At 52.9% G+C, this 16,944-nt stretch overlaps 1 protein-coding gene across 2 annotated transcripts in view; it reads right to left on the reverse strand.

Annotated features, from left to right (window-relative positions):
* ESRRB (estrogen related receptor beta) overlaps positions 1–16,944 on the reverse strand; it is a 162,801-nt gene that overhangs the window by 30,392 nt on the left and 115,465 nt on the right. For both annotated transcript variants that reach the window (XM_059373677.1, XM_059373676.1), the window contains exon 3: positions 3,618–3,734. In XM_059373677.1, coding sequence (XP_059229660.1) covers positions 3,618–3,734 — 117 coding nt within the window. The remainder of the gene's footprint in view (positions 1–3,617; positions 3,735–16,944) is intronic.

A 16,944-nucleotide genomic window follows, 5' to 3' on the forward strand; every position in this document is an offset into this window, starting at 1 on the left:
GATTTTGTAGTCAATGTTTTATAAAGAGAAAAATCACTTTTTTTCGCTCTGAAAATACAGACTTTCACACGCCGGATTTGCTTTAAGCGAGACAGACCCATGGGCATCGCCTACATTGCTCAGTTGATGAATCCAGAGCCTACAGCGGCCTCAAGGCAGAGGCTGAGCCAAAGGAAGCCACATGACCAGACATCTCCCCCCACCCCCAGCCCCCGAGGTTGCTGGCCCCCCCTCCCCCATCATGAAACACTCTCTCTCAGGTTGTTTTACTTGAGAAAAGAAAACCTGTGAGAGACTTCTGGAGCTGCTGGGCAGAAGGCAGGAAAGCCTTCAGATGTGTCAGTGGGATGGGGAGGAAGGGGAGCTGGCATTCGCATCTGTTCCCCGGCCTCCCGCCACCCCCATAGCCGTGTGCCGGACCCAGGACCCGGGCCCCCAGTACCCCATTCCTCTGTGAGAGGCCCACTGTGGAAGCTTGGGGAGGAGCGGCTGCTCCCGGGAAGACTGGAGTCTGCCTTTCAGAGTCAGGTCAGCGTGAGGGAAGATGGAGCCCGCGCCTGTCCCAGGGGCCTGGGCTCCTGCTCACCAAGTGGTGCGGGGGACAACCAAACAAAAGCAGGAGCCAGGGCAGCTGCCAAGAGCCCCTTGCCTGGCAGGGACCCAGGCGCCTCCATGAGGCAAGCTTCTAAGGGGGATGGTCCCTGTGGAGCTTCTGATCACAGGATCCCACCAAGGCTCAGCATGCAGGGGGCTGGGGAGAAACTAAATGGAGGCGCTGGGCTTTGTCCACACTCAGGTGCCTTTGTGTCACCCTGCCCCCTCTGGATTTGGAACTGCCAGCTCTGGGGGAGGGTGGGGGTGGGTGAGTGCCCCCTCCTCCTCCAGGAAGAGCTCCAGAAAGGGCCTCACCAGGCTGGGGCCCAGGCAGTTTACCTCAGCACACCTGCCGCACTCCTGCCAGCCGTCTCAGATGCCCCTGGCTGCCACCAAAGAGACATGCCATCCTGCACCCTTTCCTGCAACCGAGTCCTGGGCCAACCACAAGACCACAGGGCTACATGGAGCAGAGGGAGCCCAAAGTAGGGGCCCACCATGCCCGTCTTCCCAAGGCAGAGTTTCTGTCAGGCCCACATGCCCTGAGCACCCCACACTGGGGTCCGGGGACACACAGCATCTGCTTGGCTTCTCTGAAGCGGCCCACTGGGTACCTGAGCTGCCTTTGCCTCCAGTGCGCGCTTGGCCACACGCACTTCTCTGCCACCAGTGGGTCCCCCCCATCATCCTCCTGTTCTGGGGGGGCCATTAGGAGGCACTCCCACTCTCTTCCCAGTACTGGGGAGTCCCTAAGGAGAGTCTTCATCAGACACTGTCTTTAGAAAACGTCAGGGGTTTCGAGTGGCGGTCCTCCCGTTTTCATCCCTCCTCCTCCCTCCCCTGCTCTCCAGGCCACAATCCAGGGCTGAGGGTGGGGTGGCCTGGGGTTGGGGCAGACACAGCACAGAGCACCGGGAAGCTCCAGGCTCTGGGCCCAGCGCCCCACAAACGCAGGTCTCTTGAGAGACCTCAAGCCCCAACCACTCTGTAGGACTCAATTCTGTCATCCCTGAAATTCAGAGCGTGTTGCTAGCACAGCAGCTCCCCTCTGCCCTAAGTTTCTCAGATGCTGGGATGCAAGCAGAGAGAAGCCACAAACTATAACCAGGAAAGGCCACTGGACAGCTGGCCCCTGACCTGCCCTGGCCCCCTCACACCGAGCCTCCCCCAACGCGGTGGCAGCCCCCATCCTCAGGACTCAGGATGGAGGAGCCTATGACCTAGACACTGTGAGGCTCGTTTCCAGCAGCACATGGAGAAGGAAGTCAAGAGGCCAGCACCAAAGCAAATACCAAGGGCCTTTAAGCCTCTCTTTCCTCCCCTGTGAGCCCCAGAAGGCTCTGGAGGAGCAGAATGAACTTAGTTTTAAGAGTCTGAGGACCTAGTTCAGCCACCGGCGTGGGTCACACCCTACAGCAAGGTAAGACCAAAACCGTATAGAATCAAAATGAAGGAATTCACAATCTTTTAGCAGGTTTAGGATAGCCCATTGTTAATCTAGAAAGAGGACTGTTCTTCGTTGACACCCCCCCTCCCCATGAAGCCCCTGGCATGTTTCTAACAGCCGAGCAGAATGAGAAAGCCATCCCAAAGCCAACATGCCACATTGGTGGTGGGGGGGGGGGGGGGGGGGGGGGGAACCCCCCCCCCCCCTTGTTTAAAAGGGCCACGGGGGGGGGGGGGGGGGGGGGGGGGTAGCTGAGGAACCGCATCAGCAGCTTGTTTTAAAGGTCCACATGTGGGGCTGGGCTGGAGGGGGCTGCTAGAGATAGAAACCAGGGGAGGGGTCTCTGATTTCCACAAGGTCCAGGTGGTCCTACCTACAAAGCATCCTAAAATTCGTGCCTTCTTCCCAGGTGGATGCAGGGAAAGGACAATGAGAGGACTTCCCTGGGGCCCTCAAAGGCTGGGCTGGGCTTCCAGAAGCCCCCTCTGAGAGGAGGACTACATTCTAGACTTGCCTGCCCCTTCCCTTTCTCTCCCAGCCTCTCTCCGTCATGCGATCATCAGCACACCCCTCTTGTCCTGCCTCTTTCCACTTCTGGAAGGATCCCAGGACCCAGAATTATAAAAGCTGATGTGTGAGAACCTGCACCTGCTCCCTCTAAAGCTCAGGCAGAGGAGAAACACACACACACACACACACACACACACACACACCATCCCCCAAAATGGTCCTCAACAAGGGTCATCTATCTGAGCACATCAACAGGGCAGGTGACGAGGAGCCTCAGCGCAGCGCTGCCGTCCAAAGGAGAGCCCCAGGTCATTTGAAATTTGCGAGTAACCCCTTTAAAGACAGTAAAAAGCAGCAGGTGATATTAATGTCACACTATCTTTTGTTTCACCCAGTATATCCACCATATTATCACCTCAACATGCAATCAGTATTTTTAAAAAATAATTACTACACTATCACATTACTCTACTTCTTATCATCCTGGCTACATGTTTGGAGCCCATGGTCTGTGCTTGAGGATGAGGTGGCGGGGAACGTGGGGGTGAAGGGGACCTCCACACGGTGACGCCAGAGTCTTGCCCACGTGCGGCAGAGCACAGCTACCCTGCTCAGGTGAAGAGGACATGCTCTGTCACTCTGGGCTTTAGTGTCTCTGCTCTTTGGCCACCTAGACACAGGGACCAGCCAGGGAGAGCAGCATCTCAAGCCGACTGTCTCCAGGGCAAACTGGGGGCTCAACCCGAGAGGACAGCCTCCCCCAGAGGGCCAAGCCAGCTTTTTGGGGCCCAGGTGGGGTCGCGGTTCTTCCCGAAGGATCCTGATGCCCCACATCTCCCTTCAGAGTGCAGCTCCGAGGTGGCTGTAAACCTCTGTGAAGGGTGTGTGTGAGGGAGGAGGAGGGGTGGGTGCCCCCCGGGAACAGGGTCCTTATTTGGGATGTGGGCAGAGACATCCAGGGGTCTGCACCAGCCCGGGGACAGAGATGCAGGGACTCGAGACACCCCCCGCGAGCAGGGAGCCCAGGCCTCAGCGAGAGCACAGCGTGACTGTGCGGGCCTCTTACCTTCCTTCAGCATCCCCACTTTGAGGCATTTCATGAAGCGGCAGGCCTGGCAGGACTTGCGCCTCCGTTTCGTGATCTCACACTCGTTGGTGGCGGGGCAGCTGTACTCGATGTTCCCTGTAACCAGACACACACAGGGTTGCGGGCGGCATCCCGGGCCCTCTCGGCCAAGAACAGGTCGGCCGGGGATCAACCAGCCAGACCTACAACTGCCCCTCGTCCCGAGGTTCCCACAGGGCAGGGGCTCCCAAAGCAGGTGCTCTGAGGCGCTTGTCAAAATCTTTCCTCCTTCCTTCAACACAGAGATCCCGGAGTCCTGGAGGTCTGGGTGGGCCTGGCAGCCACAGCTTGGGAGAATGGTCACCCCCAGCTCCGAAGGCACCCCTGAGCTAGCATTTTATCCCAGGCAGAGAACACGTCCTTGTGCTGACCAGGACATAGGTGCAGACCACCTGTCCCTACGGCGTCCAGCCCCAGGCCCCCAGTCAGGGGAAAAGCCTCTGGGAAGTTCTAGCCCCACAGACCCTAGGCCTCTCAGCCTGCTGACCACAAGGAAATCACTTTCCTCTCGCAGAATCTGTTTCCTCCTCTGCAAAGCCATGGGCTAGCTCCAAAAGGAAAGATTAGCAAGATCATGGTTATGAGATTGCTTTCCCAACTGTAAAACACTGCCTGGTTGGCTCAGCTGGTGGCACATGGGACTCTTGGTCTCAGGGTGGTGAGTTCAGGCCCCATGCAGGACGTAGAGCTTACTTAAAAAAAAAAAAAAAGAAAGAAAGAAAATGGTGTAAAGCACGATTCAACATGGAACTGATGATTGTATAACCACAGTTCATTACTACAGAGGTGCGCTCGTGATCATTTTCTATCTCGTCCCTTTAATGAATTATAGTGACAGCTACCAGGAACCTGACCCATGCTCCCACTGTTTACCACTCAGACTCCAGCCGCCCTGAGGTCAGCCCCTGCCGTGCAGAAGCCACGCAAGAAAAGCTGGTTGGATGAGTCACCTACGGAGTCCTTGGAGCAATCCCCCCAAGCAGGTCCTGATCCCGCCCCATCATACAGGAGAGGCTGCGACTGCCGTTAACACAGGACAGAGCCTCTGTCCTTCGTCCTCTTACCTGTCTACAGTGACTTAACAAATATGCATTGTGCCGCTATCAATGCAAAAGAAAAGCAACAGGAGGGAGAGGGGGCGCAGAGTAGTTGGAGAGAAAGGCAAGTGGGAGGTAAAATCCAAGACAGCGAGCGACCCCAGTGTTTTGGTTTTGTATGGTCTTCCTGGCCACTGTCCCAACCCTGTCCCAACCTCCGAAGCCTGTGGTTTTCAAAGAACATACACGGAACTAGCGCAAACCTCCTGTCCCCACCCCATTCAGATGCCCAGAAGGCTGTCTGCCCGATCCCCAATCCTGAGGCCATGGGCCACTCCTTTGAAGCTGAGGCGCTGTCTGGCCCATCTCACACAGCAAGGACACTGTCCTGCACGGAGCAGCCTCAGAAAGGTCACTCCCAGCCTGAGACAGGGTTTGAAAGGGCAGTTCCAGGCCCGCCTGGCCTCTGAATTCGCCTTCCCCCCCTGCCCCCCCCCCACATTAGCAGTTCAAACAGTCACTTTTACCATGCCCCTGCTCAGGGGTGAGCCCACCCACACCTCATTTCACAAACCTGAGACTGAGGGAGCCGAAATGAGTTACTCAAGGCCACAGAGTGCCTGCGCCACCCTTGCACCCCACGGGAAGCTTGGGGAGACCAGACAGGTCCCTCCCTGCGGCCAACCCAGTAGCGAAAGCTGCCTTCTAGTGTTCCTGTGCCTCAGCTTCCCCATGTGGCAGATGGAAGAGAGCCGGTAGGAACCCACGTCTACCCCCCAACAAAGTGCTCTGAAGTAGTAAAATTGTTGAACCCCAAGTGCAAGGTTAGTGCTCAGTCAGTAACCTTAGCCGCCTTTCTCGTATTGGTGAGGAAGCTGCCCGTTGGCCTGGGGCACCTTAGATCTCTATCTCTGGGTCTCTCCCCATCCCCTGTGAATTCTAGGCCTCACCTTATCATCTTCCTCCCTCCCTCTTCCGGTGGGGGAGGGGAGACTAGGAGTCACGCTCCGTGCTGGAGGGTGGGAGCGGCCAGGAGGGGAAGGGATAAAGATGCTGCTCGCCCCTCCCCTCTCTTATCCAATGCTGTCCCCGTTGTAGTTCACACTGGCTCTTGTGACTTCTTCGCAATGAGGTTCAGTACTCCCATAAGCACAGAGATGAAAAGATAAACAGGAGGAAACAGATATAAACTAATTCATCCAAGTCTGTCTTGGCTTGGAAGGAAGGCTCTGTAGAATTGGCCCTTGGCCGCCTTCTCACCCCACGCCTCGACTGACCAGTTCCTAGAACTCAGTGAGAACCGAGGCTTCCAGGCCTTTGCTCCAGCAGCCCGGAACAATCCCAGTGAGCTCCCTTTGCCGCCTCCACCTGGTGGCCTCCACCTCCAGGACCCACTTAAGTAGCTGCTGCTTCTCCTCCTCTCGCCTGTAGCACTCCAGGTGCCTCCACCCACGTGGACAAGGGCTCCTCAAGGAGCAGCCACGGCTCTGCTTTTCCTGCATGGCCTCTTTCCTTTTCCCGACAACTCTGGAGGTGAATGCCTTTTTCCCTCCATCTCATAGCTGAGAGAGGTGAGCAGAGTCCAGCATGAGGCAGAGCGAGGATTTGAACCCAGATGGTCTGGCTCGAGTCTCGCTCCGGACCACTGTGCGGGGAGCTCTCGGGGCCCGTCGCAGCCCTGCATTCACCTGGCCAGGTAACTCCCGCAGCCCTGGGAGTCTGCCTGTGTGCTCTAGCCCTTCACCTCCCCTGGTCTCGGTGGCACAGCCAGCCTGTCAGCCCTTGAAGGAGGACGGGTCCCAGGTTGGGTAGGACTGTTGCTCCAGCAGGGGGTCGATCAAAGTCTGTTGATTTGGCACCGGTGCTCCCCCAGGACAAGAGGACTGAGCGTTCACAACAAGAACCTGAGCAACGGTCTCGACCCTGTGTGTGTGTGTGTGTGTGTGTGTGTGTGAGAGAGAGAGAGAGAGATAGAGTGTTCTAATTTTATTTATTTATTTTTGTTCCTTTCAATTTGCTTTATGGCCCCAGCGGCTGGCTGCCAGCAAAGCCAGGCTGGTGGCCTTGCCTTGTAATTTCTGTAAGTGCCTCCTTGATAAAGTGATGAGATTAATTCATCAGAATTCCTGTGGTCTCTGGAGGGCCGTGTAGGAGAGCGTGGGGAGCAGGGAGGGGCCTCTGTGGTACGTACGTGGACACACACACCCAAACACACACCATCAGCAGCAGCTGAAGTGGAGCAGTCTTGGAGGTGGGCTCTCAGAGGACAAGGACACAGTCAGTGGCTGGCATAAATCCGGAGTTCTAACACGTGAGTGTGCCCAGCAGAGACACAGGCAGACACTACATCAGGCAAGTCACCGAACTTCTCTGGGCCCCTTTCCTCATCTGTAAAATGGGCACAGCACATTCCCCCCTTCTAAAGGCTGTGTGATACAGGGACAGAACGCACGTAAAGGGCTTAGTGAGGGAAACGTGTAGGCAAACAAGGAACCAAGGCAACTGTGCTTGCTTTCAATGCAAGCAGGGCTGCCAGAAAGAATTCAGCAGAAGACTCCAGGGCTACGTCTTTCCTAGGTGCCAGACATGAGGCTAGCCACCCGCTCTGACATTCAAGAACCTCAAGACCCATAATGACCTCAGAGTTGGAGTGCCTGCACCTGTGCTGTGGAGGGGAGGCAGGAATGCCTGGAACCTGGCCTGCACTTCCGCAGCACCTCTGACCTCAAGGCAGAGGGGAAATCCTCACCATCAGGTCTCTTTGATCCTCTGCCTCAGAAGGAAACCCCGAGGGCATCCCCATCAGCTGTCCCTGAGCAGCTGCAGGCAGCGGGCAGTCCTTTCCCAGGACTCCAAAGTGGTGCTGCAGAGCTCAGACAGGGCTCCTGGGGGACTCTGGTCTCAGAGGCTTCTGGCTAACATCAGAGCCTGAACGACCCCCATTTTAGGTCACTGCTTGGAAGGGCTGGGATGGCAGTCACCTGGTTAAACCCCCCTATTTCTCTCTCTTCTGGGGGACCCAGACTCTCTTTTTCTTCTCTGTGTGGCCCACTGTCCTCAACTCCATACCCTTCCCCCCCTCCTTCCCCGCTGGCTGGATGATCTCATTCCCGCCACTGGCTCCCGCTGACATACTGGGTAAGGATCAGCAGCAAGAGACCCTGCCAGTGCCTCCACCTACCTCTTGGCTATTTCCACTCAGAAGTCCCTCAGGTTCCTCACACTTCCTCAACGGAACCCATCCGCGCCTGGTCTGCTCCTCTCACTGTGGCCCTGATCACATAGCAAAAGGATCACTAAGCTGCCCCACTGTCTACGTCAAAAACTGAGGCAGCCTGGGTTCTTCCCCCTCCTTCAGACCTAAGGTCCTTCTCATCCTATTCAATTCAAGTCACATCCCTCCTTCCCCTCTGCCCACAGCCAAGTACCCACACTCATCACCTCTTACCTCACGTCTATGCACTCGCCTTTGTCTCCAGGTCCCATTCCCATTTACTCCCGACACCACCCCTGGAGCAAAGTTAACAACTTTCCTGTGCAGAACTCCCCCATCCTGGCATGCTGAATGGCAGCATGGGGGTGAGAATGGTCGCAGAAGAACGGACAAAGTGCAAACCAAAGTAGCTAGGGGCACCCCGTGGAGTTGGTTGTGTCCAACTCTTGACTTTGGCTTGGGTCGTGATCTTGGGGTCATGGGGTTGCAACCCAAGGCAGGCTCTGTGGTGAGCCTGCTTGAGATTCTATGTCTCTCCCTCTCAACCCCCCAGGTACTCTTTCAAAAACAAAAACCAACCAACCAGCCCCAAAAAACCAAAGCAGCCAAAGAAGGAGCTCTAACTGACGAAGCATTTGTACTGCAGAAACTCAGAAGCCTCGGGCAGTGATGACTCAAGATACAGTAGATTTAATGGAGTGTAAAGGCCAGAAACAGGGGAATTTGCTAATCTGTATTTAGGGAGTACTTAGCTACCAAGTACTTGGTAGGGTTGTGGCCACCAAGGAGTGGTGAGAAGTGGTGAGAAGCCAGCTTAATCCCTGGGGAATATAAGCAAGTCAAGTTCTAGACTTAAGAACTCACACTCCCACCATGGGCAAAAGGGGCTGAAAACAGGATGACTAGAGAGTAAGACCACCCAGTCCACCCGCAGGCCTACTCCCAGAATTCTAGCAGTCTATACATTTCGATCGCTCACCCAAAGGTAGGAATTTATAGGGCTCTTCCCCTGGGAGATTGCACAGCATCAGAGAGAAGACCGGCAGATAAAGATAAGCGAAGGGAAAGCTCCTTCTCTTCTTTGTATCCCTCTTTGCATTTAAGACAGATAGACAGACAGCCAAGGATTACCAATACATTCATAAAAAAGACTTCAAATATGAAAGACTAACCAAAACAAATAAATGAGGGAAAAATACGTGGGAAGAAACCAGGGCAAAGTAGTCAGTAGAAACAGGCTCACAAAGCAATCATCAGCGTACTATCAACTTGAGAAGAAAAACACCAACAACAACACTGTATTCGCGAAATAAAAACAGCATGCAATAAAGGATTAATAAAAGTATAAAATGGAGTTCACAGAAATTAAAAATATGAATGCCACGAAAAATTCAGAAGAGCTGAGGAACTACTCTAGAACAGAACAAAAAACCCAAACCATCGGAACAGGCTAGAAAAGATGTTAGAATTAGACACCTGGCTGATCCTAGAAGCTCAGAATCTAATCATCAGAACTTTTCAAGAGAAAAAAGCCTGAAGAGGAAGTCATCACAAAGGCAGGAATCAAAGGAGAGAGGGAGGGGAGGGTGGTGGAAATTTCCAAGACTTAAAGAGTAGGTAGGAGTTTCCAGAAATAAAGTAAAAAGTCCAGAAGAATGAATGAAAAAAGATCAGGACAGAACTGGAGAGGTGGAGAACAAATTAGTAGCTGCCCCGGGTCAGGGAGGGGAGAAAGAGGCAGGTGGTTATAGCCCTTCCCTATCTGATTTTCTCTATCTGATGGTGGTGATGGTCCGAGGAGTCCGTGGAGATAAAATTGCATAGAATTGCAAAGAACACACAAAGTGTGTACAAGTGGTAAAATCTGAGTAAGATGTTATCTTTAGGGGGAAGTGGGTGAAAGGTCTACAGGATCTCTCTGGACTATCCCCCCCACCCCGACTTCTTTTTTTTTTTAATATTTTATTTATTTATTTGACAGAGATCACAAGTAGAGAGAGAGGAGGAAGCAGACTCCCCGATGAGCAGAGAGACCGATGCAGGACTCAATCCCAGGACGCTGAGATCATGACCTGAGCCGAAGGCAGAGACTTTAAACCCAATGAGCCACCCAGGCGCCCCTTCCAGACTATTTCTTAAAACTGCATGTGCCTCTTTACCGCAAAACAAAAATATGAAAGAGATAAATAAGTAAATAATTAATAAAAAGAACTGCAACCCACTACACAGTCTTTAATCGTAACATTTCAATCCGAGAAAACAAAGAAAGAAAAATTTTTCAGGGAGAGTAAAAAAACAAGTCAAAAACAGGAGATGGAGAGTAAGATCAGTCACCGTATCTGAACCCACAAGGGAAAAAAGGCCCAAGCCACACCGACCGCCCCTGCGGGCACTGCCACTTTCTCTTCTCAGCGCTCATTGCCCGACTGCACATTTACGTCTTGTTTCTTCTCTGCTTTGTTCACGGAGGCTTCCCCAGCACCCAGAACCGTGTGTGCAACAGTGAGGTCTCAATATCCAGTCTCTAAAGGACGACTCAAGCTTCTTGAGGGCAGCCCCGGAAACCAAGAAGACCAGCAATGGTGTCATGGGGCGGGGGATGGGTCACTTCCAGCCAGAATTTTCTACCAAGCCAAGATACACATCTCATGGGTGGGCTGAAGGAATGAGTAAAGACACTTCCACACTTCAAGACCTCGACAATTTTACCTGCCCTGTGCCTTTGGATCCAGAAAACAGGGGATCCAACCCAGGAGAAGAGTCAAGGACACGTGGAGAAGGAACGAGCGGTCAGCAACTGAACCGAGAGCCGTGATGCCACCATATTCCAACAATGGAAAGATGGGAAAAGTGCGTGCGCGCGCGTGTGTGTGGGGTTGGGGCATGGGCTGTGTAACTGGAACTAATTCTTAGTGTCCATAATAGGGAGTCAAGAAATAATGCCAAAGCTCCCAACTCAGTAAACGTAGCTGTAAAATCCTATTAGTAACTGCAACAATAAATGCCAGGAGGAAGTTCTTCTTGGAGGGCTAACTCCAGATCCCCCGAGGGGAGGAAAGACAATGTGAAGGGCCAGGGACTATGAGGGGACTGACACTTCTATGGTACTTTAAAAAACTATACACATATATTATTTGGGAAGAAGTTACAAATTAACTTAAGAATTAAGCTCAAGAAATTGCCCAACCGCTCCACTCCTTATTATGCAAAGAATGAAATCTAACCTCCAAGGCAAAGCCTAGCCAACTCTTTATCATCGAACTGCCTCTGACCTGTCCATCCTAATCTCCCCAACCTGGGGGCCCACAGTCTGTACGCTCGGCAAAACCCCCACGGAACCTCCAAGCCCTCTCCTACCGGTCAGTCTGCTAAACATCTGCCTTCAGTTAAGGTCACAGTCCCAGGGTCCTGGGATCAAGCCCTCCCGTTGTGTGTGTGGGGGGGTCCCCTGTTCAGCAGAGAGTATCCTTCTCCCTCTGCTCCTCCCCTGCTCTATTTAAAATTTAAAAAAAAAAAAAAAAAAGTATCTTAAGGGGGGAAAAAAGCAAACAAATTGAAAGCCAAGAACCTCCACCTAGAAAACCTTAGAATTCAGCAAATGCTGCAGGTATCCCGTCCCCAATATTTTCCGAAGCAGAGAACACCTCGTTCTTAAATCCCTCTGTTTGATTTTATCTTCCCTCCCCTCCCCCTTCAGGGACTCACGCAAGGTCTCCTATCCCTTCTCTTCTCACCGCACTGACTCTCCGGTGCTTCTGACGGTTAAGACGGCACCATTATTTTACGCAGCATCAAGAAAAAAGGGAAATCTCCCATCAGACTGACTATGCTCCCTTGCCACTAACATTTTCATTTTGTTCTTGTGAGATCTCTTTGAGCTTTACTGAGATAGAGGTTGGATCATACAGTATTCCTGTGCAGACACGGAAGAGAAAATAAAGGAAAAACAAATTAAAGGTGTCACTAACACTTCTCCGAGTGGGACTCTCCTGAGTCATTTTTGATCAAAGTCATTGTTTTGGTGTTCTCCCACAGAGTCGTCCTCTCGGCTAATAAGGGAGTTGAAAGAATGTCCACTGTCTTGGGCACGGGGATTCCTCCCTGGTCGCTGGCCTCTTTCCGCAAGTTCTGATACGCATGCGGGGCAAGGGTAACTGGAGTGACCAGCGCACAGCCCGGTTCAGAAAAGTTACAGCAGGAAACTGATACAACTGGGCAAGACGGGGCTTCCCAGTCTCCTTCCAAGGCTGTCTCCCCTTCCTCTCACCAGCTCCTTCGTGCTACTCCCCCCCCCTTCAGAAGAGCTTTCTTTAGAAGCTCTCCTGGAGGGCATATTACAGAAGAAGGTTGGGCCCTACCCCAGTCTCAGATTAGAGGCCTGGGTGGGGCTAGAAATTTGCATTTCCAACAAGTTCCCAGGTGCTTCTAGTCTCGGGACCACACTTTGAGAACCTCTGCCTAGAAGATCTCATTAGTCTAAACCTTACACAAGTTCCACTCTTGAGCTCTAGGCCCCAATTTCCAACTCTTCCAGGGTTAAGACTTGTGAACTGGTCAACTCAACATGTCCCAAACTTTGTCCATGACCCTGACCTCCCAGCTGGCCCTTCTTCCACCAGGAAAATTCTTTCTAGGTTTCCCTGCCCCCAAGAGCAGCCTAAAATTAAAACCCAAGGGGCAGTCTCAATCCAACCAGTCTTCTCTTTATACTGAATCCACTTCCAAAAGTTTCTCCCGCCTAAGCTCTCCTCTTACCCCTCCTGCCCCTGCTGGCTTGGATGCCCCCAGCAGCGTGATTACGTGGATCGGTTAAACGAACTATGAAAATCACCTCCTGACCCCAACCGCCTGCCCCTAGGCTATAGGCTCTCCTACTCGCCCATCTTTTCCCCCAATCATCTTGCCAGAATTCCCTCCACCAAAAGGAGATGGGATTAATCCCCTGCTCTAAAATCCCTTCAGTGGCTTCCGGTAGCTGAACAGGAGCAGCACAGACAAAATGGACTTAAGGGCTCTCATACCCCAGGCACTGAGCAGAAGACTTGACACGCAGGTCAGGTCTCGTTTGATTTCTGCAAGGACATTCCAGTGGCACAAACCATTGATCAGCCCCCTAATCCCATTTCCTTGACAGGGAAATTAAGGCCCAGAGAAACTAAGTAACTTGACCAAGTTGACCAAGAAAGGAATTATCAAATCGGGGTTCTAAGCCAGGTGAAACCACCCCTGAACACTATACTCCTCCTTCACAAAGCCCAGGGAGCCCTGGGATATCCAGCCTAGTGCTGCCTTCCCCGTCTGTCCTCTGTCACAGAGCCCCACCTCCCTGAGCCCTCCATGGGCCCCACTTCCATGTCTTTCTGCCAGGCGTGTTCACGGGTCACCCCTGCTTGCACAGCCTTCCAGATGCCATCCCTGCCCTGACTGGGCTGTCTCACCTGACTTGCACCCTGGCCGTGTCTCTCTGCAAAGAGGAACCGTGATTTGTTTTTCCTCTCAGTGCCCCAGTGCCCTGCACACCACACAGCATCCGCAGGGTTCTGGACTCTTTAAGAGATTTTTTTTTTAAATTTGACAGACAGAGATCACAAGTAGGCAGAGAGGCAGGCAGAGAGGAAGGGAAGCAGGATCCCCGCTGAGCAGAGAGCCCTATGGATGCAGGGCTCCATCCCTGGACCCTGGGATCATGACCTCAGCTGAAGGCAGAGGCTTTAACCCACTGAGCCACCCAGGTGCCCCGGTTCCAGACTCTTTCTGTACAGATGAGGAAACAAGAGACCAGAGGACCCAATCCCAGCCCAAGGTCAGCTGGCTGGTCAGGGGCAGGGCTGGGGACAGCAACCCGCTCCTGACTCCCACTCACTGCTACCTCTGTCTCTGCAGCCCCCTTAGCTCGTGTCCCCTGGGATCCCCAGTTTCATTCTCCAGGACAAAAGGCCTGGAGGTGGTCCAAGCCAGGATAACCCATCAATCAACTCCCTGCCCCCTTCCTGGGGGAGTTTCCTTCTAAGCCTGCATCTGGGCCCCCAGTGAACAGAAGCAGAGGCTGCCAGAGCTTTTCTTGCTTTCCTCATCTTAAGTCACAGACCCAGGAGCTGCTCCAAGGGCCTCAGGTGACCTGCTAAGTTGGCCACATGCCCTGGGGATATAGGAAAGGGTCCAGGGTGGCTTCACCTTCCCACAGCAATGTATTCATCAATGGCTTCCACTTGGCCTAGGAGAAAGTCCAAGTGCAGCACACCCCATGCCCCCCACCCTCCAGGTCTTCCCTAGGCCTCCCTCCCACCAGACAGCCTGGCCCTCTTCTGGTCCTGAGAGGAGTTGCTGTTTCCTCTGCCTCCAGGGCTGGCCCCAGGACTCTTCCATGTGCATTGCTTTACCTTAACAGTCATCTCCTCAGCAGGGCCCTTCCAAACCCCGTCTAAATCAGACCCTTTCTGCCCACTCGCTCTGGTCTCATCACTGGTCCTGCTCGTGCCCAGCACTTGTCTCGAGGGTGTCATGACGAATCTTTACGAGCTATCATGTTGACTGCCCTTCCCCCACCCCCCAGCTGGCAACCCCCCAGGCTCCACCCCCAGCTCCTAGCACAGTGGCTGGGACTCCATCAACAGTCAACACAGAACTGAGTAACTGCTTCATGAGCTCACATGCAAGGCAGGCATGTCCCCCACAACAAACACTGTCTTTTAGAAAAGAAATTCTTTATGATCCGAGCCTTTGTGACATCTAACAGAGGGTCCGTGACCATCGCTTTAGACTGACCCATCATCAGGACAGCCCTACGGCCCCAGGAGACCTCAACCAGTGCCAGTCATCCAGCCCACTGAATCAGTAACAAGGGAATAAATAAGTGTCACCCAAATGTGGTTCTTCCTAGGAACAGAACCTCACGGTTGCAAATGCTGAGTGCCAAAAGCGAAAACGTCGTGGAAATCAGGACTGTAAATCGACACACAAAAAAGCAACTGTCCTAATGGTCTGGGAACCGGACGTACAGCTCAAAGTCAAATTTTCAGGGACAGAAGCCCCTCTCTGCTCATAAAATTTCAAGTAAGCAAGACGGAAGGAAAGACAGTGTGCTCTAAAAAACTGGGTTAAATGACCCAAGAACTCCCTAGAAAAGGCAAAGGCACTTTAGTCAAAGGTCCGTATGAGAAGTTTGGCCTCTGCCTTTGGCTCAGGTCATGATCCCAGAGTCCTGGGATGGAGCCCCGCATCGGGCTCTCTGCTCGGCAGGGAGCCTGCTTCCTCCTCTCTCTCTCTCTGCCTGTCTCTCTGCCTAATTATGATCTCCGTCTGTTAAATAAATAAATAAAATCTTAAAAAAAAATGTTTGATAAACCCTGCTTCACGAAATGTGAGAAGGAAAAGTTTTCAGAAAAAAAAAGTGTTTTACAAAATGTGATTCTCAATATACGAGTAGAACTAAAATTAACACATTGTTTTAAGTAGACCTTGGCCTAGTTTATCCAGATCCCTCTAAGTTTGTGCATTCAAATTGGCCAGACTTCTCTGGTTCCTCCTCCCTGGGAAAGAGTGGGGAATCACTGCAGGATTACCTTCTATGCATGGAGAACTTTCTAGGCACCAGGCACTGCTGGAGGGGGTGGGGTTCAGCAAAAATCAAAGTAAATACAACTCTATTCCTGCCCGGGAGGGGTGCGTCCTATGCCAAATAAGCAGAGGAAGGGGGAGCAGACTTCTCGAAGGAAATGCCAATTAACTGGACACCTAAGGGACGAAAGTAGGGGTTAGGGGTTGGGGGAGGCAGAATAAAGGGACAAATACGTGTGACATGTAGAAACCGATGGCGTGCAACCAGTTCTGGGAACTGGAAAATAGAGCAGTCAGGCTGGCCCACAGCCTGCAAGGGAAAGTGGCCGGGGGCTGAGGTGACCGGGTCAGCGTGGGGCAATCCCAGAGGACATCCTCAGCCACGTTCTGGAGCTGCCATCCACCCACAAGCAAGACAGCCGAGTGCCATGTTCAGATGTGTGTTCAGAAGCGTCTCCCTAGCAGCACTAAAAAAAAAGCAGACTGGGAAGGGCTGAGCCTGGCAGCTGGGGAACCAGACTAGAAATTACCGTGGTCAGTGGTCAGTGGCTGCCTGGAATGGACCGGGGCAAATGGAGAGAAGCATCCAGGCAGGGGACACGAAGGAAGGAGACTCCACCGGCGGCGGCGGCTGGGGCGTTAGTTTGGGATGGGGGGCAGGAAGCAGAGTTAAGGGTAAGACCCACGGGGCAGGTTAAGCCTCTTCCTTCAGCTCTGGTCATGATCCCAGGGTCCTGGGATCGAGCCCCGCATCGGGCTCTCTGCTCAGCAAGGAGCTGTTTTCCCCTCCCTCTCTGCCTGACTCTCTGCCTACTTGTGATCTTTCCCTCAGTCAAACGAACAAATAAAATCTTTAAAAAATTTTTTAAAAAAGCTAAAACCCACTTCTGGCCTGCATGCTGGGGAGAGGGCAGCGGCTGGAGCACAAGAACACCTGAGCTTCTAAACACAGCTTCTGTTTAGGACTCGCTGCATCTGGGGGGCTTCTGGGACACCCAAGTGGAGATTTCTCTAGGTGCCAAAGGCACTGGAGCATGACAGGGAGGCTGATGCATGAGCTTTGGAAGTGGGACTCATCTAACTCCAGAGGCAACAGGAACATGGGGCAGGATGTGCCCAGAGATGAGGAAGATGAGGGCTGGAGGCTGAAGCATCAGGGGATGGGGATGCTGTTTTGTTTTCTTCATTTTAGACAGGAGATACTAGAGGTATTTAAATGCAGATGGCAGGAAGAGGCTAGAAAGTGCGAAGATAAAAGAGAGGAGATAGGGGGTAGGAGGGTCCCTAGCAAGTGGGGAGGAGGTGAGAGCCCCGGATGGGAGACCTCTGCCTTCGCCAGCAGCATCCATAACCAGGCGATCAGTTGATAGAAGGCACCACAGTTGCAGGGAGAGTGGGCAGGTTGGTGGCATCTTCTAATTTCTCAAGGTTTGGGCATCCAGCTTGGAAAAGTCCCCCA

The sequence above is a fragment of the Mustela nigripes genome, chromosome 13 (assembly GCF_022355385.1).
Source record: "Mustela nigripes isolate SB6536 chromosome 13, MUSNIG.SB6536, whole genome shotgun sequence".
In the NCBI taxonomy this organism is placed as follows: Eukaryota; Metazoa; Chordata; class Mammalia; order Carnivora; family Mustelidae; genus Mustela; species Mustela nigripes.